At 47.0% G+C, this 25,535-nt stretch overlaps 1 protein-coding gene across 1 annotated transcript in view; it reads right to left on the bottom strand.

Moving 5' to 3' along the window:
- The window catches only part of itga11a (integrin, alpha 11a), a 176,434-nt gene that overhangs the window by 38,004 nt on the left and 112,895 nt on the right, over positions 1-25,535 (bottom strand). Inside the window, exons 14-17 of the mRNA XM_070858509.1 lie at positions 24,265-24,468; positions 12,854-12,984; positions 11,946-12,112; positions 4,944-5,086 (exon numbers count right to left, since the gene is read on the bottom strand). Coding sequence (XP_070714610.1) covers positions 4,944-5,086; positions 11,946-12,112; positions 12,854-12,984; positions 24,265-24,468 — 645 coding nt within the window. The remainder of the gene's footprint in view (positions 1-4,943; positions 5,087-11,945; positions 12,113-12,853; positions 12,985-24,264; positions 24,469-25,535) is intronic.

Raw genomic sequence — 25,535 nt, 5'->3', positions numbered from 1 at the left:
CATGCAACTTCAGTACCCCATTCCTGCTTTCTCGCCATACCCCTTGATCCCCCTAGTAGTAAGGACTACATCTAACTCCTTTTTGAATATATTAGTGAATTGGCCTCAACAAATTTCTGTGGTAGAGAATTCTACTGGTTCACCACTCTCTGGGTGAAGAAGTTTCTCCGCATCTCGGTCCTAAATGGTGACGTCACAGCCAACGTGGTAAGTGATTGGCTGCTGATTGGTGAGTAGTTTTTCTTTTTCTTTATTAGTCAGTAACTTTTAACATTGTTGTCGGCAATTTAGGTGTATCTAAGGATTAAGTCATGGCAGGACAGCTCGGTCACGTGATATGCTCCTCCTGTACCATGTGGGAACACGGGGACAACACCAGTGTCCCTGACGACTACATGTGCGGGAAGTGTGTCCACCTCCGGCTACTGACGGTCCGCGTTGCGGAGTTGGAGCTGAAGGTGGATTCACTCTGGAGCATCCACGATGCTGAGAATGACGTGAGTATCACGTGTAGCGAGTTGGTCTTACCGCAGGAGAAGGGTCCACAGCCAGCGAGGGAATGGAAGACCAGCAGGAAGAGTAGTGCAAGGAAGGTAGTGCAGGGGTCCCCTGTGGTCATCCCACTGCAAAACAGATACACTGCTTTGAGTGCTGTTGAGGGGGATGACTCATCAGGAGCGGGCAGCAGCAGCCATGTTCATGGCACCGTGGCTGGCTCTGTTGCACAGGAGGGCAGGAAAAAGAATGGGCGAGCGATAGTGATAGGGGATTCAATTGTAAGGGGAATAGATAGGCGTTTCTGCGGCCGCAACCGAGACTCCAGGATGGTATGTTGCCTCCCTGGTGCAAGGGTCAAGGATGTCTCGGAGCGGGTGCAGGACATTCTAAAAAGGGAGGGAGAACAGCCAGTTGTCGTGGTGCACGTTGGTACCAATGACATAGGTAAAAAAAGGGATGAGTTCCTACGAAATGAATTTAAGGCGCTAGGAGCTAAATTAAAAAGTAGGACCTCAAAAGTAGTAATCTCGGGATTGCTACCAGTGCCACGTGCTAGTCAGAGTAGGAATCGCAGGATAGCTCAGGTGAATACGTGGCTTGAGCAATGGTGCAGCAGGGAGGGATTCAAATTCCTGGGGCATTGGAACCGGTTCTGGGGGAGGTGGGACCAGTACAATCCGGACGGTCTGCACCTGGGCAGAATCGGAACCAATGTCCTCGGGGGAGTGTTTGCTAGTGCTGTTGGGGAGGAGTTAAACTAATATGGCAGGGGGATGGGAACCAATGCAGGGAGATAGAGGGAAACAAAAAGGAGGCAAAAACAAAAGACAGAAAGGAGATGAGGAAAAGTGGAGGGCAGAGAAACCCAAGGCAAAGAACAAAAAGGGCCATTGTACAGCAAAATTCTAAAAGGACAGAGGGTGTTAAAACAACAAGCCTAAAGGCTTTGTGTCTTAATGCAAGGAGTATCCGCAATAAGGTGGATGAATTAACTGTGCAAATAGATGTTAACAAATATGATGTGATTGGGATTACGGAGACGTGGCTCCAGGATGAGCAGGGCTGGGAACTCAACATCCAGGGGTATTCAACATTCAGGAAGGATAGAATAAAAGGAAAAGGAGGTGGGGTAGCATTGCTGGTTAAGGAGGAGATTAAGGCAATAGTTAGGAAGGACATTAGCTTGGATGATGTGGAATCTATATGGGTAGAGCTGCAGAACACCAAAGGGCAAAAAACGTTAGTGGGAGTTGTGTACAGACCTCCAAACAGTAGTAGTGATGTTGGGGAGGGCATCAAACAGGAAATTAGGGGTGCGTGTAATAAAGGTGCAGCAGTTATAATGGATGACTTTAATATGCACATAGATTGGGCTAACCAAACTGGAAGCAATACGGTGGAGGAGGATTTTCTGGAGTGCATAAGGGATGGTTTTTTAGACCAATATGTCGAGGAACCAACTAGGGGGGAGGCCATCTTAGACTGGGTGTTATGTAATGAGAGAGGATTAATTAGCAATCTCGTTGTGCGAGGCCCCTTGGGGAAGAGTGACCATAATATGGTGGAATTCTGCATTGGGATGGAGAATGAAACAGTTAATTCAGAGACCATGGTCCAGAACTTAAAGAAGGCTAACTTTGAAGGTATGAGGCGTGAATTGGCTGGGATGGATTGGCGAATGATACTTAAGGGGTTGACTGTGGATGGGCAATGGCAGACATTTAGAGGCCGCATGGATGAATTACAACAATTGTACATTCCTGTCTGGCATAGAAATAAAAAAGGGAAGGTGGCTCAACCGTGGCTATCAAGGGAAATCAGGGATAGTATTAAAGCCAAGGAAGTGGCATACAAATTGGCCAGAAATAGCAGCGAACCTGGGGACTGGGAGAAATTTAGAACTCAGCAGAGGAGGACAAAGGGTTTGATTAGGGCAGGGAAAATGGAGTATGAGAAGAAGCTTGCAGGGAACATTAAGACGGATTGCAAAAGTTTCGATAGATATGTAAAGAGAAAAAGGTTAGTAAAGACAAACGTAGGTCCCCTGCAGTCAGAATCAGGGGAAGTCATAACGGGGAACAAAGAAATGGCGGACCAATTGAACAAGTACTTTAGTTCGGTATTCACGAAGGAGGACACGAACAACCTTCCGGTTATAAAAGGGGTCGGGGGGTCTAGTAAGGAGGAGGAACTGAGGGAAATCCTTATTAGCCGGGAAATTGTGTTGAGGAAATTGATGGGATTGAAGGCCGATAAATCCCCAGGGCCTGATGGACTGCATCCCAGAGTACTTAAGGAGGTGGCCTTGGAAATAGTGGATGCATTGACAGTCATTTTCCAACATTCCATTCACTCTGGATCAGTTCCTATGGAGTGGAGGGTAGCCAATGTAACCCCACTTTTTAAAAAAGGAGGGAGAGAGAAAACAGGGAATTATAGACCGGTCAGCCTGACATCGGTAGTGGGTAAAATGATGGAATCAATTATTAAGGATGTCATAGCAGTGCATTTGGAAAGAGGTGACATGATAGGTCCAAGTCAGCATGGATTTGTGAAAGGGAAATCATGCTTGACAAATCTTCTGGAATTTTTTGAGGATGTTTCCAGTAGAGTGGATAAGGGAGAACCAGTTGATGTGGTATATTTGGACTTTCAGAAGGCGTTCGACAAGGTCCCACACAAGAGATTGATGTGCAAAGTTAGAGCACATGGGATTGTGGGTAGTGTACTGACATGGATTGAGAACTGGTTGTCAGACAGGAAGCAAAGAGTAGGAGTAAATGGGTACTTTTCAGAATGGCAGGCAGTGACTAGTGGGGTACCGCAAGGTTCTGTGCTGGGGCCCCAGCTGTTTACACTGTACATTAATGATTTAGATGAGGGGATTAAATGTAGTATCTCCAAATTTGCGGATGACACTAAGTTGGGTGGCAGTGTGAGCTGCGAGGAGGATGCTGTGAGGCTGCAGAGCGACTTGGATAGGTTAGGTGAGTGGGCAAATGCATGGCAGATGAAGTATAATGTGGATAAATGTGAGGTTATCCACTTTGGTGGTAAAAACAGAGAGACAGACTATTATCTGAATGGTGACAGATTAGGAAAAGGGGAGGTGCAAAGAGACCTGGGTGTCATGGTACATCAGTCATTGAAGGTTGGCATGCAGGTGCAGCAGGCGGTTAAGAAAGCAAATGGCATGTTGGCCTTCATAGCAAGGGGCTTTGAGTACAGGGGTAGGGAGGTGTTGCTACAGTTGTACAGGGCATTGGTGAGGCCACACCTGGAGTATTGTGTACAGTTTTGGTCTCCTAACCTGAGGAAGGACATTCTTGCTATTGAGGGAGTGCAGCGAAGGTTCACCAGACTGATTCCCGGGATGGCGGGACTGACCTATCAAGAAAGACTGGATCAACTGGGCTTGTATTCACTGGCGTTCAGAAGAATGAGAGGGGACCTCATAGAAACATTTAAAATTCTGACGGGGTTAGACAGGTTAGATGCAGGAAGAATGTTCCCAATGTTGGGGAAGTCCAGAACCAGTCTAAGGATAAGGGGTAAGCCATTTAGGACCGAGATGCGGAGGAACTTCTTCACCCAGAGAGTGGTGAACCTGTGGAATTCTCTACCACAGAAAGTTGTTGAGGCCAATTCACTAAATATATTCAAAAAGGAGTTAGATGAGGTCCTTACTACTAGGGGGATCAAGGGGTATGGCGAGAAAGCAGGAATGGGGTACTGAAGTTGAATGTTCAGCCATGAACTCATTGAATGGCGGTGCAGGCTAGAAGGGCCGAATGGCCTACTCCTGCACCTATTTTCTATGTTTCTATGTTTCTATGTTACCCCTTATCCTTAGACTGTGAGGCAGTCCACCGTGCTGCTGCCTCACTCTGGAGTTACAATAAAGAGACCAAGGTCACAACAGTTTGAGCTTACAATGTACAGACTTATGGAGTTATTCTGAACATAACAACTACAGCGAAGTGATAGCCTAGATCGGAGCTGGGGTTTGTTGATGATAATGTGACGATTCAATCAATTACGCGCTGTGTAATTACTGACACCGTTAGGAAACATATCTCTATCTGTCTATGGTTCTGAATGAACCAACGCTAATGCTGGGTCACGGTGTTACAGATGGCTGCTTTGCCCGTCTCCTATTATTGAAGAACCAAGGTCCATAGTGCAGGACACCACCAAGTTTAGAAAAAGGAAAACAGAAGACGAGTTCAATCAGGTTACATGATGCCAAGCCAATTGGTTGTAGGATGATGGGAAGGCTGAAAGAAGTAAGGAATCTCACAGTGTTTAGACCTTGAGGAAGAATGAGTTAGAGTAGGAGTAAGTGTGACAAGTCTTGATTTCAGCACAGTGAGGGTACAGGGAGAAGGACGAAAGTGCAGGACAGTCGAGAGGGAGCAATGGACAGGCCAATGCCTGGTACTTACTAGAACGTGGAAATAGAATTGATCGCATGTCTCTAATTCAGGTTCCACGCTGATGTTACTGTGGATGTACTTCTCAAAGTTGTCGTCAAAGAGCGCTCTGGGAGTGTATCTGCGCTCGTCAATGGAAACGTTGTACCTTATAACTGAATAAAAATCAGAATCATTTCTCTGATTTCAAATTCAACCCGTTATTGCACAGTACAGTCAAGCATTATTTTGCTTAGCTTTCTGAGCGACATGCGGGTGTCTAGAAATACAGGAAAGAAAGAACTTGCATTTATATAGCACCTTTCATGACCACCGGACGTCTCAAAGCGCTTTACAGCCAATGAAGTACTTTTGCAGTGCAGTCATTGTTATAATGTGGGAAACACGGCAGCACAATTTGCACATAGTAAGCTCCCAGACACAGCAATGTGATAATGACCAGATAATCTGCTTTTTTGTTATATTGATTGAGAGATAAATATTGGCCAAGACACCGAGGATAACTCTCCTGCTCTTCTTAGAAATAGTGCCATGGGATCTTTTACATCCACCTGAGAGAGCAGACAGGGCCTCGGTTTAACATCTCATCCAAAAGGCACCACCTCCGACTATGCAGCGCTCCCTGAGCACTGCACTGGAGTGTCAGCCTAGATTTTTGTGCTCAAGTCCCTGGAGTGGGATCTGAACCCATGACCTTCTGACTCAGAGGCGAGTGCATTACCCACTGAGCCACAGCTGAGTTGATTGTTGAAGCTCACAGAACCAGAGGGACCTTCGCCAGATGGCCGTCGTATATTGGGAAATCACAGCCGCGCATTCTAATCGTTAATTACCCTTAAACTGTGAAGCGTCAGGAGAGGCTTAGAAAGGTCAGCTGATGGGGGGTGAGGTGGGGGGGTCTGGGTGGTCCAGTGGATCAGCACATGTGCTTTCATCTCTGGGACATGGGTTCAAATCCAGTTCAGTATTAATGGCAGGAAACATACTCAGCTTACTGTAAACACTCACCATGTAATGAGTTTCGGTGATTTCAATCTAATTCCCAGTAGACATAGGCCCACAGCTCAAATCTGCGCCCATTTTACCATTACTTGGCACTAAGTTGGCAAGTTAACTCAAAGAAGTCCACAAGAATGGCTAGTGTGGGAAATAACACACTGGTACAATAGCGAGTTCTCTTCTGAAGCTGAGGTAAAGCCACATTGATAGGAAGAAACAACATGCATTTATATATTGATTTTCATTGCCTCAAGACATCCTAAAGTGCTTCACAGCAAATGTAGAGTAATGTAGGGAGAAGCAGCTTTTCATTTAAGCACAGTAAGGTCCCACAAACAGCAAGTACATAAATAATCTGTTTTTAGTGACGTTGGTTAGGGATAAATGTTGGCCAGGGATAAATGTTGGCCAGGACACAGGGGAGAACTGCTTTTCTTTGGAAAGTGGCATGGGATTTGTTACATCCACCTGAAAGGACAGACATCGGTTTAACATCTCATGCAAAAGACGGCACCTCCGACAGTGCAGCACTCCCTCAGCACTGCACCGGGGATAACTCTGCTGCTCTTCTTCCAAATAGTGCCATGGAATCTGCTACGTCCACCTGAGAGAGCAGACAGGGCCTCAGTTTAACATGTCATCTGAAAGATGGCACATCCAACACCTGAGAGGGCAGACAGGTGTTTCGGTTTAACGTCTCACCCAAAAGACACCACCTCCGACAGTGCAGTGCGCCCTCAGCACTGCATTGGAGTGTCAGCCTAGATTTTTGTACTCAAGTTCCTGGAGTGGGACTCGAACCCACAACCTTCTGACTCAGAGGCGAGAGTGCTGCCCACTGAGTCACAGCTGATATAACTGATGGCGGTTGTTTGCCAAGCCGGGAGAGTTGAGTCAATGTGACCCCTGTGTAATAACCTGAAAACCAGTGCAAGGATCGGTGGGATGAATGCTCACCCTCTTCAACCTGTACTGTGTTGAACACCAAACCAAAGCTGGGATGTGTGGTATATTTTGTTATTGAGAATGCTATCTGAAGGGCCAAGGTCCCTGGTGGGTGACTCCATCAAGCTTCAAAATGAGGAGGAAAGAAGACGAGGTAAATTAGAGGATGTCCAGCTTTATTCGCCTGCACATTTCAGTTTGAGAGGAAGACTGAGGGAGGTAAGGAGAGGCACCACCTCTGGGACAGAATGTGGTAGAGCAGGAGACGGTGAGATGAATCTTGATATGAACCCAGTGATGAAAAAGGGGGAGGAGGGATGGTTAGGATGGGGTATGTGCATTTTGGGAGGGCTAACAAGGCAAGGGAATACACATGAAATGGTAGGACATAGAGAAGTGTAGAAGAACAAAGGGACCTTGGAGTGCATGTCCACAGATCCCTGAAGGTAGCAGGCCAGGTAGATAAAGTGGTTAAGAAAGCATACGGAATACTTGCCTTTATTAGTCGAAACACAGAAACATAGAAAATAGGTGCAGGAGTAGGCCATTCGGCGCTTCGAGCCTGCACCACCAATCAATAAGATCATGGCTGATCATTCACCTCAGTACCCCTTTCCTGCTTTCTCTCCATACCCCTTGATTGCTTTAGCCGTAAGGGCCATGTCTAACTCCCTCTTGAATATATCCAATGAACTGGCATCAACAACTCTCTGCGGTAGGGAATTCCACAGATTAACAACTCTCTGAGTGAAGAAGTTTCTCCTCATCTCAGTCCTAAATGGCCTACCCCTTATCCTTATACTATGTGCCCTGGTTCTGGACTTCCCCAACATCAGAAACATTCTTCCTGCACCTAACCTGTCCAGTCCCATCCGAATTTTATATGTTTCTATGAGATCTCCTCTCATCCTTCTAAGCTCCAGTGAATACAGGCCCAGTCGATCCAGTCTCTCCTCATATGTCAGTCCTGCCATCCCAGGAATCAGTCTGATGAACCTTCGCTGCATTCCCTCAATAGCAAGAACTTCCTTCCTCAGATTAGGAGACCAAAACTGAACACAATATTCCAGGTGAGGTCTCACTGAGGCCCTGTACGACTGCAGTAAGACCTCGCTGCTCCTATACTCAAATCCCCTAACTATGAAGGCCAACATACCATTTGCCTTCTTCACCGCCTGCTGTACCTGCATGCCAACTTTCAATGACTGATGTACCATGACACCCAGGTCTCATTGCACCTCCCTTTTCTTAATCTGCCGCCATTCAGGTAATATTCTGCCTTTGTGTTTTTGCCACCAAAGTGGATAACCTCACATTTATCCACATTATACTGCATCTACCATGCGTTTGCCCACTCACCTAATCTGTCCAAGCCTCTTAGCGTCCCCCTCACAGCTCACACCGCCACCCAGCTTAGTGTCATCTGCAAACTTTGAGATATTACACTCAATTCCTTCATTTAAATCATTAATGTATATTGTAAATAGCTGGGGTCCCAGTGCTGAGCCCTGTGGCACCCCATTAGTCACTGCCTCCCATTCTGAAAAGGACCCATTTATCCCGACTCTCTGCTTCCTGTCTGCCAACCAGTTCTCTATCCACGTCAGTATATTACCCCAGTACCATGTGCTTTGATTTTGCACACCAATCTCTTGTGTGGGACCTAGTCAAAAGCCTTTTGAAAGTCCAAATACACCACATCCACTGGTTCTCCCTTGTCCACTCTACTAGTTATATCCTCAAAAAATTCTAGAGGATTTGCCAAGCATGATGTCCTCTTCATAAATCCATGCTGACTTGGACTGATCCTGTCACTGCTTTCCAAATGCACTGCTACTTCATCTTTAATAATTGATTCCAACATTTTTCCCACTACTGATGTCAGGCTAACTGATCTATAATTACCCGTTTTCTCTCTCCCTCCTTTCTTATTGAATGGTGGTGCAGGCTCGAAGGGCCGAATGGCCTACTCCTGCACCTATTTTCTATGTTTCTGTGTTTCGACTAATAAAGGCAAGTATTCCGTATGCTTTCTTAACCACTTTATCTATCAGTGGGGTTACATTAGCTACCCTCCAGTCCATAGGAACTGATCCAGAGTCGATAGACTGTTGGAAAATGATCACCAATGCATCCACTATTTCTAGGGCCAGTTCCTTACGTACTCTGGGATGCAGACTATCAGGCCCCGGGGATTTATTGGCCTTCAATCCCATCAATTTCCCTAACACAATTTCCTGCCTAATAAGGATTTCCTTCAGTTCCTCCTTCTCACTTGACCCTCGGTCCCCTAGTATTTCCGGAAAGCTATTTGTGTCTTCCTTCCTGAAAACAGAACTCAAGTATTTGTTTAACTGGTCCGCCATTTCTTTGTTCCCCATAATAAATTCACCTGAATTTGACTGCAAGGGACCTACGTTTGTCTTCACTAATCTTTTTCTCTTCCCATATCTATAGAAGCTTTTGCAGTCAGTTTTTATGTTCCCAGCAAGCTTCCTCTCACACTCTATTTTCCCCCTCCTAATTAAACCCTTTGTCCTCCTCTGCTGAATTATAACATTCTCCCAATCCTCAGGTTTGCTGCTTTTTCTGGCCAATTTATATGCCTCTTCCTTGGATTTAACACTATCCTTAATTTCCCTTGTTAGCCACGGTTGAGCCACCTTCCCCGTTTTATTTTTACTCCAGGCAGGGATGTACAATTGTTGAAGTTCATCCATGTGATCTTTAAATGTTTGCCATTGCTTATCCACCGTCAACCCTTTAAGTATCACTCACCAGTCTATTCTAGCCAATTCATGTCTCATACCACCGAAGTTACCTTTCCTTAAATTCAGGACTCTAGTCTCTGATTTAACTGTGCCATACTCCATCTTAATAAAGAATTCTACCATATTATGGTCACTCTTCCTCAAGGGGTCTCGCACAACAAGATTGCTAATTAGTCCTTTCTCATTACACATCACCCAGTCTAGATTGGCCAGCTCTCTGGTTGGTTCCTCGATATATTGGTCTCGAAAACTATCCCTAATACACTCCAGGAAATCCTCCTCCACCGCATTGTTACCAGTTTGGTTAGCCCAATCAATATGTAGATTAAAGTCGCCCATGATAACTGCTGTACCTTTATTGTACGCATCCCTAATTTCTTGCTTGATGCTGTTCCCAACCTCACTACTACTGTTTGGTGGTCTGTACACAATTCCCACTAGCGTTTTCTGCTCTTTGGTATTCCGCAGCTCCACCCATACCGATTCCACATCATCCAAGCTAATGTCCTTCCTTACTATAGTGTTAATTTCTTCTTTAAACAACAAAGCCACCCCACATCCTTTTCCTTTCTGTCTATCCTTCCTGAATGTTGAATATCCCTGGATGTTGAGTTCCCAGCCTTGGTCACCCTGGAGCCATGCCAATTACATCATATCCGTTAACTGCTATCTGCGCAGTTAATTCGTCCACCTTATTCGGAATACTCCTCGCATTGAGGCACAGAATCTTAAGGTTTGTCTTTTAACACACTTTGCCCCTTTAGAATTTTGCTGTAATGTGGCTCTTCTTGCTTTTTGCCTTGGGTTTCTCTGCCCTCCACTTTTACTTTTCTTCTTTCTATCTTTTGCTTCTGCCCTCATTCTACTTCCCTCTGTCTCCCTGCATAGGTTCCCATCCCCCTGCCATATTAGTTTAACCCCTCCCCAACAGCACTAGTAAACACTCCCCCTCGGACATTGATTCCGGTCCTGCCCGGTCGAGGCATAGAATAAAGAGCAGGGAGGTTATGCTTGAACTGTATAAAACACTAGTTGGGCCACAGCTAGAGTACCTCGCCCAGTTCTGGTCACCACATTACAGGAAAGATGTGATTGCACTAGAGAGGGTACAGAGGAGATTTACGAGGATATTGCCAGGCCTGGAGAATTTTAGCTATGAGGAAAGATTGGATAGACTGGGGTTGTTTTCTTTGGAACTGAGGAGGCTGAGGGGAGATCTTATTGAGGTGTATAAAATTATGAGGGGCCTAAATAGAGTGGATTGGAAGGATCTATCTCCCTTCGCAGATGGGTCAACATCCAGGGGGCATAGATTTAACGTAATTGGTGGGAGGTTTAGAGGGGATTTGAGGGGAAATGTTTTCACCCAGAGGGTGGTGGGGCTCTGGAACTCACTGCCTGAAAGAGTGGTAGAGGCAGAAACCATCACCACATTTTAAAAAGTACCTGGATGTGCACTTGGTGCCGTAACCTACTGGGCTATGGACCAAGAGCTGGAAAGGGGGATTAGGCTGGATGGCTCTTTGTCAGCCGGCGTGGACACGATGGGCCGAAATGGCCTCCCTCTGTGCTATAAATTTCTATGATTCTATGTGGAGTGGAAGGACAGATCCAGAAATGAGAGGAGAGTTTAGATCATTACTGGTTCAGAGACTGTGCAACCCTCAGTCTGTCTCTCCTAATTTCTCATTGTGGAGAGCTATGAAATCTGATTTGATTAAGATAATGAAATGAATAGATTGTGTTTGAGTTGACAGTTTGTTCCAATTAACTAATAGGTTAGGCGAGGACCAGTGGTCACACATGTAAGGCCAGATCTGGGTTAGAGTTTAGGGGGCGGTTCTTTTCCAAGAGAATAGTGGACCCGTGCAACAGGCTGCCGTCTCGTGCGCTGGACCCTGATTCGCTGAATTCCTTCAAGTGAGGGCAGAGCCTGTTTCTGGCTGGGGCAGCGAGCATCTTATACAAAAGAGAATAGAATTCTGCTTGAAATTATCCGGCCGGAATGGTCTCCTGGGCTAGTTGAGATCCATTGAGGTGGGAGAGGAATTTCCCAGACTTTCCCCCCACCAAATAGGCCTGGGTTTTTTAAATCTGTTTTTTCCGCCTCTCCCAGGAGATCACATGGCTTCGGGTGAGGCCGGCAGCGTATCTATTGTGATGCACAAAGTATCGCAAATTGTGTGGGACAGGCTTCATAGATCTGAGGGTCTTTTCCTGTCCACCATTGTTTGGCTGTTCGGAAACAAGGTTAGCGGATCTTTAAATATGCACTAATTTATCGCTCTGTCGCACTTACGCAAGGTGTCGTTCTGAAGTCCAGGCGATTTGGCCGTGACGGTGAAACAGATGGACACGGACATGCAGCTGCACTCTTTGCCATTTCTCCTGCAATCCTTGTTGAAAATGTTGATTTTTGCTGGTTCGAACCTCATGCTGGCATTCACTCGGATTATACTGCGAGACCTGAGGGGAAAGGATGACATCGTGTGAGTATGCTCACAGGCTGGTACAGCTATTGATTTCTGCGGTCTGGGGGAGTCCGTGTTCCATGTCTATATAGAGTGCGTCAGGTTTGCAGTCATTATTTGAAGGGGCTGCTCCTCGATTTTTGGCTGTTGTAATGTAGGACACGCAGCAGCCAATTTGCGCACAGCAAGTTCCCACAAACAGCAATGTGATAATGACCAGATAATCTGTTCTTGTTATGTTGATTGAAGGGATAAATATGGGCCCCAGGACAACTGGGATAACTCCCCTGCTCTTCTTCGAAAGAGTGCTGTGGGATCTTTTACATCCACTTGAGAAAGCAGACAGGGCCTCGGTTTAACGTCTCATCCAAAAGACAGCACCTCAGACAGTGCAGCACTCCCTCAGCACTGCACTGGATGTGTCAGCCTTGGTTTTTATGCTCAAGTTCCTGGAGTGGGACTTGAACCCACAACCTTCTGACCCAGAAACAAGTGTGCTACCCACTGAGCCGCAGCTGGCACTGGGAATCAAACATCGAACGCTCCCTTAACCCCTATGGGATTACTACCACACCAGGCCGTGCATTTCGCCACTGAGCCAGGTGGAGCTCAGTGCAGGGAATCCAGTTAAAAGAAGCGAGAGACGGTTATGGCAGGGTACACAATGATTAGTGGCGAAAGTTGTGAATGAGCAAATCGTCGGTGAAACGCTGAGCAAACATAGAGGTGAACAAACCATAGCTGGACAGCACTGCCGAGCGCCCCCACTGCCAGATCCACCAGCCCGTCGTCATTCATATCCAACTGCCCATGAATACTGCGACCAAAGTACAGCAGCCCAGGACTGACCTCCGAGGAACCAATCCTCTGTAACATAGCAAACGCAGAGAGTGGTAGGTTCATTATATTGGCAGTGAGTGGCCACACGCTGGCTTCCTTTTTTGTAAATGCGGAAAGCAAGTGATGGGCCAAGGGAAATATTGCAGCACGCCACCAAGGCTGAAAATAGAGACGAGAAAGGTAAATAAAGGGCTATTTTACGCAGGATATACGGCACAAAAACAGACCATTCGCCCAACCAGTCCATGCCGGTGTTTATGCTCCACTCAAGCCTCCTCCCGTCTTTCCTCATCTAAATCTATCAGCATAACCCTCTATTCCCTTCTCCCTCATATGCTTGTCCAGCCTCCCCTTAAATGCATCGATACTATTCGCCTCAACCCCTCCCTGTGGCAGTGAGTTCCACATTCTCACGGTAAAGAAGTTTCTTCTGAATTCCCTATTGGATTTCTTGCAGACTATCTTATATTGATGGCCTCTAGTTTTGCTCTTCCTCACTAGTGGAAATACTCTCTCTGTGTCCACTCTATCGAAACCTTTCATAATTTGAAACACCTCCATGAAGTCACCCCTCAGCCTTCTCATCCTTTCCTGACAGGTGCACCCGTGAATGTGCTCCTCACCACTGTGTGCAACTCTGGGGATTTGCACACCACCAGCCACTGAAGAGTTTGTGACCTCAAGGCAAAGAATGTGGTATCATTGAGGTAGGGGTGGCCTTGAATATTCTATGCAAATATACTGAGAGAATATTGGTGATTGGAGGCTAATGCCCATCTAGATAGCCCAAAGAGGGCACTGTTTTAGGTTTTAGCTTCTAAGTACGTTGGCAAGAGGAGCACATTTGGAAAGAAAGACTTGCATTTCTATAGCACCTTTTACAACCACCAGACATCTCAAAGCACTTTACTTTTGGAGTCTAGTCACTGTTGTAATGTAGGAAACACAGCAGTCAATTTGCACACAGCAAGCCCCCACAAACAGCAATGTGATAATGACCAGATAATCTATTTTTATTATGTTGATTGAGGGATAAATATTGGCCAGGACACCAACTTCCCTGCTCCCCTTCAAAATAGAGCCATGGGACCTTTTACATCCACCTGAGAGAGCAGACGGGCCTCAATTTAACGCGTCATCTGAAAGACAGCACCTCTGACAGTGCAGCCTAGATTTTTGTACTCAAGTTCCTGGAGTGGGACTTAAACCCACAACCTTCTGACTCAGAGGCAAGATTGCTGCCCACTGAGCCACAGCTGACACAGAAGGAAAGCTGAAGAATGTGGAGCTGAAGGTGAGGAGGTGAATTCTATTCCTGGTAGGTTGTGTCAACATTTTGGATTAAAACTGTCAAAACCAACTCCAGCTGCAGTCGTTCAATAATACAATGGATGACATTGTCCGCATGCCCAACACGAGACTCCCAAAGCAAGCGCTCTAATCGGAACTCCTACACAGCAAATGAGCCCCAGGTGGGTAGGGGAAACGTTTCAAGGACACCCTCAAAGCCTCCTTGATACAGTGCAACATCCCCACCAGCACCTGGGAATCCCTGGCCCAAGGCCATCCAAAGTGGAGGTAGAGCATCCGGGAGGGCACTGAGCACCTCGAGTCTCGTTGCCGAGAGCATGCAGAAAATAAGCGCAGGCTGCGGAAGGAGCGTGCAGCAAACCAGTCCCACCCACCCTTTCCTTCAACCACTCTCTGTCCCACCTGTGACATAGACTGTAATTCCTGTATTGGACTGTACAGCCACCTGAGAGCTCACTTTTAGAGTGGAAGCAAGTCTTCCTCGATTTTGAGGGACTGCCTATGATGATGATGGACAATCCTGGAACTTAAACCCATGACCACCCGGGTAGAATGTTGGTGCTGTAACCTCAAAGCAACTCAGACAGCTAAACCACTGGAATTTGTGACTTGCAAGCCAACATCGCTTGCTTGCGAATAAACTGTAGGGCGATGGCTGCCATTTGGATGGTGCTCAGCCTGTGCTGTCATTTAGTTCAACACCAGGCTTTTAGCCACGTATCTGGCACATTGACACCGATCACCATGTTTAAGAGTCTCCAAACCAAGTGACTGAGAACCCGACAGTTTCAGAGCATCTGTTTGCTCGGAGAATGCACACTCTTTCCCCACAAGCATGCATCCCACTCCGGAACACAGGAACAGGAGGAGGCCATTCAGCCCCTCGAGCCTGTTCCGCCATTCAATGGCTGATCTGTGATCTAACTCCATATATCCGCTTTTGGTTAACACATCTCTTAATACCTTTGGTTAACAATAATCTATCAATCACAGATTTAAAATTAACAATTGACCGAGGATCAACTACTGTTTGACCCTGAAATGAGCTATCGACTATACATCCGCGCCATAACTACAATCACCTCCATAACATTGCCCGCCTCCGCCCCTGCCTCATCTCATCTGCTGCTGAAACCCTCATCCATGCCTTTGTTACTTCTAGACTTCACTATTCCAATACACTCCTGGTGGCCTCCCACGTTCTACCCTACGTAAATTTAAGGTCATCAAAAACTCGGCTGCCCCCGTGTTCTAACTCGCACCAAGTCCCGCTCACCCATCAGCCCCTGTGCTTGCCAACCTACATTGGCTCTCGGTTAAGCAACACCTCGATTTCAAAATTCTCATTCTTGTTCACAAATTCTTCGATGTCTTCACCCCTCCCTCTCTCTTAGCCTCACAACCCACCGAGATATTTGCGCTCCTCAAATTCTGCCCTCTTGAGCATCCTTGATTATAACTCCTCAACCATCAGTGGCCATGCCTTCAGCTGCTAGGCCCCAAGCTCTGGAACTCCCTCCATAAACCTCTCCACCTCTCGACATCTCTTTCCTCCTTCAAGACACTCCTTAAAACCGACCTCTTTGACCAAGCTGTTGGTCACCTGCCATAATTTCTTCTTATGTGGCTCGGTGTCAATTTTTTTGTTGTCGTCTTATAGCACTGTGAAGCGCCTTGGGATGTTTTACTACGTTAAAGGCGCTATAAAAATACAAGTTGTTGTTCATGTTTGTGGAAGAGAGTGCCAAACTGGGATGAGTCACGTCAGTCACTGGGATGGGCAGCATTAGTCACTGGGTCACATCAGTCAGGGGGACATTATCTACTAATATAATGACATTATCCTGGCATGATGACTTGTTTTTCTATGTGGATTATGTCATTGGGTTATGGATGACATCATCACACTACATGCGAGCTAAATATCACAAAGAAACTCTTACTTTTGCCCTTTTAACAGAATCATGATCTGCTCTGAAGCCAGGCTTTCAAGCTCTGCTATAATTAAAGGGTTAAGAATAGATCTCGGAACTAAAAAGGGCTTTTTGTAGTGGTCAACTTTACAAGCTGTGTAACCTGGACAATTAGAAATAGCCAAAGTGTTGAACCACAGGAGGCCCAGAAGGGCAGTTAAACAGAGCAAGGGGTCAAAAGTGACACATTGGAGAAACTCTATCTGGTGTGAGACATAGGCCAATGATTGTGTGACGCGAAAGGGAAAGAGTCAATCAGCAATTGTGCACGCAGGCTTTGGGCCAATTAAACGGCATAGGGGGACCATGCACGAGGCTGATATAGATCATTAAGTGTATAAAAGGTTGCTTGGAACTTTGTATCATTGGAGAGGCCTGGCTATAGATAAACAGCAGGCAGGCTCCCCACCGGTGATAAATAAAGACTACTTGAATATTCGAACCCAGACCTGGTGTTGAGTGTTTATTTTAAATACTCCACGACACACTCTCTTTCGCTAAAAGGATGATAATGCACCTTAAACTCTTTAGCTTTGTCTGCCACAGCTCAAGTGGTAATCATTGCCCAGGGCAGCAACCAGCCAAATGGACCAGGAAGATCCCAACAATAAACTCCTGCTCTATTTTCAGTCCATCAATCTTAATCAAAGTAGCAGTTGGATAAGCTACAATTGGCTTCAGTGTCGCTGGATTAGGAAGGGCAAAACCAGCCAGGGCTCTCGCTCTTGATCGCTATGTGATATCTTCTTTCAACCTCATCATCATCATCATAGGCAGTCCCTCGAAATTGAGGAAGACTTGCTTCCACTCTAAAAGTGAGTTCTCAGGTCCAATATACAGTCCAATATGGGAATTACAGTCTCTGTCACAGGTGGGAAAGAGAGTGGTTGAAGGAAAGGGTGGGTGGGGAGTCTGGTTTGTCGCACGCTCCTTTCGCTGCCTGCGTTTGTTTTCTGCATGCTCACGGCGACGAGACTCGAGGTGCTCAGCGCCCTCCCAAATGCTCTTTCTCCACTTAGGGAAGTCTTTGGCCAGGGACTCCCAGGTGTCGGTGGGGATGTTGCACTTTATCAGGGAGGTTTTGAGGGTATCCTTGAAACGTTTCCTCTGCCCACCTGGGGCTCACTTATATAAAGATATCTTCTTTACGATATCGCAAACACACACATAGAAGATGGCTCTACAGGAACTTGTCAGGTGACCTTGTCACATGATGCTTTTATTATATTTACATGAGTAGTTGCATTACCACTGTAGTCCACCAGGTAGAGCGCTATATTACAGATGATAATTTAAAATTTGAGACATTGATGGACCGGGAACCAAATGTGGGTCAGCGAGAAAGAAAGACTTGCATTTATATAGCACCTTTCATGACCACCGGACGTCTCAAAGCACTTTACAGCCAATGAAGTACTTTTGAACTGTAGTAATGTAGGAAACATGGCAGCCAAGATTTACATGCTCAAGTCCCTGAAGTGGGACTTAAACCCACAACCTGTTGACTCAGAGGCAAGTGTGCTGCCCACTGAGCCACAGCTGGCACAGGGGGCAATGGGCTACTGCGGGAAGTGATTCGGGTGTTGGTACAGCGTTTACTGGCAAGTCCTGCAAACTTCTCCAGTTACCGTGACTGCTCGGGTACAAGCAATTTGGGATTATAAATCCCCGACGGAGTGTTGGATGCTAGATTCTGAGCACCACCTGGTTGCCTATCCTAAATATTTGAGGGGGAGAAAGAAAGAAGCAATGAGGAGAATATGTATGAACTAAAAAAACAGCAATGGAGTTCCTCGCCACTTACATTATTCTGTCTATTTAAGTTATTAAGAACATTTGTTTTCACTCAAGTAAGCACATAACCTCATAATTACTGACAGAAATTATTACATTCCAGCAGACCCAGCAACATAACTCATTCACACTGCAATTACACCTGTCACTGGCCCATCTTGTTCATTGAGGAACTGCGATGTTGGCACAAAGACCTTGGCCACTGCAAAACTATGTTTGAGATCATTTTATTTTTTTACTAAGTTTATTTTGGAATAAAAAAATAAAGAACTTGCATTTATATAGCGCCTTATAATTCTGTGCTGTGACTAGCCTGCAATTATCTGGAACATAAATCAAAAAATACCAGAGACATTCAGGCTGCATCTGTCCCGAGAACTGTCTTTAACTGGAGCTGGTTGCTGGGTGTAATCTTATGGACTTCCTTTCTCTTGATCTCCCTGTCTTTCAATAGTTCACTGTTGCATCGCATTTGTTTCCTCATTAACAACAACAACAACTTGTATTTATATAGCGCCTTTAACATAGTGAAACATCTCAAGGTGCTTCACAGCATGTCGACTCTGGATCAGTTCCTATGGTCTGGAGGGTAGCTAATGTTACACCACTTTTTAAGAAAGGAGGGAGAGAGAAAACGGGTAATTATAGACCGGTTAGCCTGACATCAGTAGTGGGGAAAATGTTGGAATCAATTATTAAAGATGAAATAACAGCGCATTTGGAAAGCAGTGACAGGATCGGTCCAAGTCAGCATGGATTTATGAAAGGGAAATCCTGCTTGACAAATCTTCTAGAATTTTTTGAGGATGTAACTGGTAGAGTGGACAAGGGAGAACCAGTGGATGTGGTGTATTTGGACTTTCAAAAGGCTTTTGACAAGGTCCCACACAAGGGATTGGTGTGCAAAATTAAAGCAAATGGTATTGGGGGTAACGTGGATAGAGAACTGATTAGCAGACAGGAAACAGAGAGTCGGGATAAACGGATCCTTTTCAGAATGGCAGGCAGTGACTAGTGGGGTACCGTAGGGCTCAGTGCTGGGCCCCCAGTTATTTACAATATACATTAATGATTTGGATGAGGGAATTGAGTGTAATATCTCCAAGTTTGCAGATGACACTAAGCTGGGTGGCGGTGTGAGCTGTGAGGGGGTCGCTAAAAGGCTGCAGGGTGACTTGGACAGGTTAGGTGAGTGGGCAAACGCGTGGCAGCTGCAGTATAATGTGGATAAATGTGAGGTTATCCACTTTGGTGGCAAAAACACGAAAGCAGAATATTATCTGTATGGCGGCAGATTAGGAAAAGGGGAGGTACAGTGAGACCTGGGTGTCATGGTACATCAGTCATTGAAAGTTGGCATTCAGGTTCAGCAGACGGTGAAGAAGGCAAATGGTATGTTGGCCTTCATAGCTAGGAGATTTGAGTATAGGAGCAGGGAGGTCTTACTGCAGTTGTACAGGGCCTTAGTGAGGCCTCACCTGGAATATTGTGTTCAGTTGAGGAAGGACGTTCTTGCTATTAAGGGAGTGCAGCGAAGGTTCACCAGACTGATTCCTGGGATGGCAGGACTGGCATATGAGGAGAGACTGGATCGACTGGGCCTTTATTCATTGGAGTTTAGAAGGATGAGAGGGGATCACATAGAAACATATAACATTTTGACGGGACTGGACAGGTTAGATGCAGGAAGAATGTTCCCAATGTTGGGGAAGTCCAGAACCAGGGGACATAGTCTAAGGATAAGGGGTAAGCCATTTAGGACTGAGATGAGGAGAAACTTCTTCACTCAGAGAGTTGTTAACCTGTGGAATTCCCTACCGCAGAGAGTTGTTGATGCCAGTTCATTGGATATATTCAAGAGGGAGTTAGATATGGCCCTTATGGCTAAAGGGATCAAGGTTTATGGAGAGAAAGCAGGAAAGGGGTACTGAGGTGAATGATCAGCCATGATCTTATTGAATGGTGGTGCAGGCTCGAAGGGCCGAATGGCCTACTCCTGCACCTATTTTCTATGTTTCTATGTTTCTATGTTTCACAGGAATATGATGGGACAGAAAATTTGACACCGAGCCACATAAGGAGAAACTAGGGCAGGTGAGCAAAAGCTTGGTCAAAAAGGTAGATTTTAAGGAGCGTCTTAAATGAGGAAAGAGAGGTAGAGAGGCGGAAAGGTCTAGGCAGGGAATTTCAGAGCTTGGGGCCCAGGCAACAGAAGGCACGGCCACCAACGGTTGAGCAATTATAATCAGGGATGCTCAAGAGCGCAAAATTAGAGGAGCGCAGATATCTCGGGGAGTTTGTGAGGCTGGAAGAGATTACAGAGAGAGAGAGGGGGGCGAGAGTCAAGGAGGGATTTGAAAACAAGGATGAGAGTTTTGAAATCGAGGCGCTGCTTTACCAGTGTGCCAATGTAGGTCAGCGAGCACAGGGGTGATGGGTGAGCAGGACTTGGTGCAAGTTAGCACACGGGACAGCCGAGTTTTGGATTACCTCTAGTTTACGTAGAGTAGAATGTGGGAGGCCAACCAGGAGTGCATTGGAATAGTCAAGTTGAGAGATAACAAAGACATGGATGAGGGCTTCAGCATCAGGTGAGCTGAGTCAGGGGTGGCTTCGGGCCATGTTACGGAGGTGGAAATAGGCGATCTTAATTATGCTGCGTATATGTGGGTCGATAGCTCATTTCTAAGGGTGAAAATACAAACTTTGGACAAAGAGATGCGACAATACGGGATGGAAGAAGAAATAAGGAGATGGGCCTCAACATGTGGATGATTTAAAGCACAGACAGAATCAATTATAAGTTCCAGTAACTGTGCTGAATTGTGAAATTTCTTCCATAATAATCTGTTCCAGGAAATCCTATTGTAACAAACATCGGTTTCACATTGGGGCAAACAAAAATGAACTGACAATGTGCTGTCTACATTGCATCTAATCATAAGTATACCTTATATTATTAGCTCTGGAATTCCCTCCCCAAACCTTTTCGCCTCTCCACCTCGCTCTCCTTTAAGACGCTGCTTAAAACCGACCTCAATGACCAAGCTTTATTGGCTCGGTTCCTATCTGTGATGTATGCACCTGGTGAGTGTACTCAAGGTTTGTAGAGCTGTTGCATTGTGAAATGTGCGAGATTGCAGCCCCGATTCCAATATTTGAAGGGGCTGCTCCTCAAATTCTGGTTGCACTTTAGTCCCACGCTCCTGATCTTTGGGCACTCTGTTCGGAGGTGAGCGGGCAGGTCAGAAGGCCTCCTGGTAGGACTGCTCCTGGGCACGGCCAAGGTGGCCATCAGCTGGTCCAGGCAGCGGGCGGTCGAGGGGGTCATTCAGCCTGACTGCCTGCCTCTCTTCCGTGCTTACATCCGGGCCAGGGTGTCCTTAGAGATGGAGCATGCGGTGTCCACCGGTACGCTCGCGGCCTTCCACGAGAGGTGGGCGCCTGAGGGACTGAAGTGCATCATTACCCCCGGCAACCAAATTTTAATTTGATTTTATATGTTTTAAAGTTTAATTTGTTTTAAATGCCGGTCTTAGTGTCCCTCTTCCCTTTTATAGGGGGCACTTGTAAATTATGGTTTTAGAGCCCCAAAAAAACCACAGAAAAAACCTACAAAAATACAAAAAAAAAACAACAAAAAAAATCCAAAAAAAAAATAACAAAAGAAAAAAAAAACACAAAAAAAACCACAAAAAAAAGAGGGCAGTTAAAAGTGTCTGGAGTGTCCCCCAGATCAGAGGGCACTTGATCTAATGTTTATTTTGTTTACTCTAAAAGAGTTGTAGAGCTGTTGCATTGTGCAATGTGCGAGGTTGCAGCCCCTATTCCAATATTTGAAGGGGCTGCTCCTCAAATTCTGGTTGCACTTTAGTCCCACGCTCCTGATTTTTGGGCACTCTGTTTGGAGGGGAGCGGGTAGGTCTGAGGGCCTCCTCGTAGGACTGCTCCTGGGCACGGCCAAGGGTGCCATCAGCCGATCCAGGCAGCGGGCGGTCGAGAGGGTCGTTCAGCCCGACTGCCTGCCTCTCTTCCACGGTTACATCCGAGCCAGGGTGTTCCTGGAGATGGAGCACGCGGTGGCCACCGGTACGCTCGCGGCCTTCCGCGAGAGGTGGGCGCCGGAGGGACTGGAGTGCATCATCACCCCCGGCAACCAAATTTTAATTTGATTTCAGTTCTGGTAAAAAGTTAATTTGATTAATTTGTCGGTTTTAGTGCCCCTTTAGTCAAGAGGCACTTGATTATTGTTCTACCAAAATAGCTGTGGAGCTGTTGCACTGTGAGTGGCTTCACGTGATGCTCACAACACTCAATAAAACCCCAGCCAGTTGGGTCTAGGTCATCCACGATGAGGTATGCAGTTGTGATCCTAGTGGATGAACCGGTAATATGTAGTCTGATTGTCAAACCTTTGTTAATAAACCGACGAGTTCTTAATAGCAATATGTTGATATGAATTCTTAAGCAAAGAACCCATGAAGCAAATAAATTACAGTGTCAATGTTTTGTTTGATAACACGCCTGTGAAGCGCTTTGCGATGTTTTGCTACGTTAATGGCGCTATATAAACGCAAGTTGTTGTTGGTTCCTGAATTAATTAATATTACACATCGTCAGCATCTGAATGGGAAAAGACGGTGAATGAGGGGAGGGAGTGGAGGGTTCTCCCAGGAGAAGACATGGCTACAGGGATGGCGAGGGGTGGGGGGAGCAGGTAAGAAGGGTCCAGTCACAATGCTCTGACCATTATGGGCCGGAATTTAAAGAGGTAAGAGCAGGAGGCATGGGTGGGAAGGGGGGGGTTGCAAGTGAAAGTTGAAATAATATGAACCCCGACTCCAACCTGCCTCCGACCCGCCCACTTTCACCTTTCACTCAAGCGGGATGGGTCGGCGGGCTGCCAATCCGCTGCCAAGGGGCGGGTTGGCAATTTACATATTATAATGAGGTCTTAGGCCTCCACTTCAACCTGCTTTGCCAGTTTGACTGCAGGCATCCCGGCGATCCCGGGGCTCAGAGTTCCCGGTGGCTGCAGCGAGGTGGCCTCAGCCTCGGGGAGCAATCCTCGCAGGCCAGGAGGAGCAGGAGTGCTTCCTCCCATCCCCCACCATCAGCCTGGCCCTCCCCGGGGTCAGACACCCACTCCAGGATCGCCGTGTTCCCAGCCACCCAACCCCCCTCACCCCCAGCCTGGAACACCAACCTGGACCCCAATCCCGATCGTGCAGGTTTTCCATCGCCCCCCCCCCGCCCCCACCCACCCGCACTGTGCAGGTGGGACCTGGCAAAATCCAGCACCATGGTGTGGGACAGGCTTAATGGACCAACTGATCTTTTCCTGCCCGGCGATTTCGTACAACCCCCCGAGATGTCTGCGCTCCTCTAATTCTGCCCTCTTGAGCATCCCTGATTATAATCGCTCAACCATCGGTGGCCGTGCCTTCTGTTGCCTGGGCCCCAAGCTCTGGAACTCCCTCCCTAAACCTCTCCGCCTCTCTACCTCTCTTTCCTCCTTCAAGACGCTCCTTAAAACCTACCTCTTTGACCAAGCTTTTGGTCACCTGCGCTAATTTCTACTTATGCGGCTCGGTGTCAAATTTTTAATTTCATAATACTCCTGTGAAGCGCCTTGGGACGTGTCACTACGTTAAAGGCGCTATATAAATACAAGTTGTTGTTGTTATTGAAGCCTTGTTTAGCAGGAATGCAGCTACAGAAAGAGTCCCAACGTGCTACAGCCCGTCCAGCGCAGCGCCAAACCGGGGGCCGAATCACCCAAACCGGGGGCCGAATCACCTAAACCGGGGGCCGAATCACCCAAACCGGGAGCCGAATCACCTAAACCGGGGGCCGAATCACCCAAACCGGGAGCCGAATCACCCAAACCGGGGGCCGAATCACCCAAACCGGGAGCCGAATCACCTAAACCGGGGGCCGAATCACCCAAACCGGGAGCCGAATCACCTAAACCGGGGGCCGAATCACCCAAACCGGGGGCCGAATCACCTAAACCGGGGGCCGAATCACCTAAACCGGGGGCCGAATCACCCAAACCGGGGGCCGAATCACCCAAACCGGGAGCCGAATCACCTAAACCGGGGGCCGAATCACCCAAACCGGGGGCCGAATCACCTAAACCGGGGGCCGAATCACCCAAACCGGGGGCCGAATCACCCAAAGCGGGGCCCTAAGCGGAGGAGCCGGTGCTGCTCATTGTACCTCGTACCTGTTTGTAGTCCTTGAGGATGTTGTTGTCGTACCCGTGAAACACGTAAACGGCCCCGTGATGATCGTCCTCCAGCGGCGCTCCGACCACCACGTCGTTGAACGAGTCGTGATTGAGGTCACGGACGGCGGCGATTGCGGAGCCAAAACGAGAGTTTTGAGATTTGTCGGAAATTTCCAGAAAACTACTGAAAGTGAAAACTCTCTGTAAAACAAACCAGCAGGTACTAAATGTTACAGCAGAATCTTGCACCCAAATGTGCATGTAATGCCGTATTATGCATAAATCTAAAACGATCCAAAGAAGTATACCTCACTGTAACAGTGAGTTATCGCACGGTGTATACTGTACGAGATTTAGGTCGCTGGTGGGAAGTTGTCATTCTGCTGAATGTCTCTGTAGCTCCCACTGTGGGGAGTGAATTCACCTGCTCCTGGCCTGGTCACAGTGATGTATGCACCTGTGAGTACCCGTTGATGTGGGACTGGAGTGACATATGGGCCCAGTCTGGGTAAGGGCGGTGTAACGTATGCACCTTGTGAGCATGCTCACAGGTATGTTGAGCCGTTGCATTGCGAGTGGCTTAGCCAGTCACGTGATGTTCACAAGACTCAATAAAACCCCAGCCAGTTGGGTTCAGGGGATCCACGATGAGGTATGCAGTTGTGAGCCTAGTAGATGAACTGGTAATGTGTAGTGTGATTGTTAAACCTTTGTTAATAAACCAACTAGTTCTTAACAGCAATTCTTAAGCAAAGAACCCGTGAAGCAAATACATTACACTATCATTCTTCTATTCAAGTCCTGCTGTCCTGTCCACTCCAACATTGTTCCCCTCGCTCCTCATTCTCAGGGTCCCTCTCCCCTGCTCCCCATTCAGGTTCCACCTGCCCCCTCCTCTCTTAGACGTCTAGTCTCACACTCCCCTCTCTCAGGCTCCCAGCTTCTCCATCTTCCCTCTCTCAGGCTCCCCCTCTCCCCGTTCTCTGTCTATGCTCACCGATGGCAGTGTGTGGAACACTCGGGGCTAATTAAAAGCGATTTCCCCGTCTCTCTGGGGTGCCACGCTGTAGGCTGGGGGAGTGAGTAGAATATTTATTGGGCTGAAGGTGGGTGGGAGTTCACCTTGTACATCGATCACTTTTACCCAAGTACATATGCTAATTCTGTCATGAATTGAAAAGGCAAATGATGGTGCTTTATACATTCAAAACTGGGACTCCAATCACTGATGCTTTTTCTGGCCTATTGCTTCTGACTGGAAAGCTCTC

This window comes from Pristiophorus japonicus, chromosome 17 (assembly GCF_044704955.1).
Source record: "Pristiophorus japonicus isolate sPriJap1 chromosome 17, sPriJap1.hap1, whole genome shotgun sequence".
Taxonomy (NCBI): Eukaryota; Metazoa; Chordata; class Chondrichthyes; family Pristiophoridae; genus Pristiophorus; species Pristiophorus japonicus.
The sequence above is the reverse complement of the archived record's forward strand: the minus strand, read 5'-3'. Positions and strand labels throughout refer to the sequence as shown.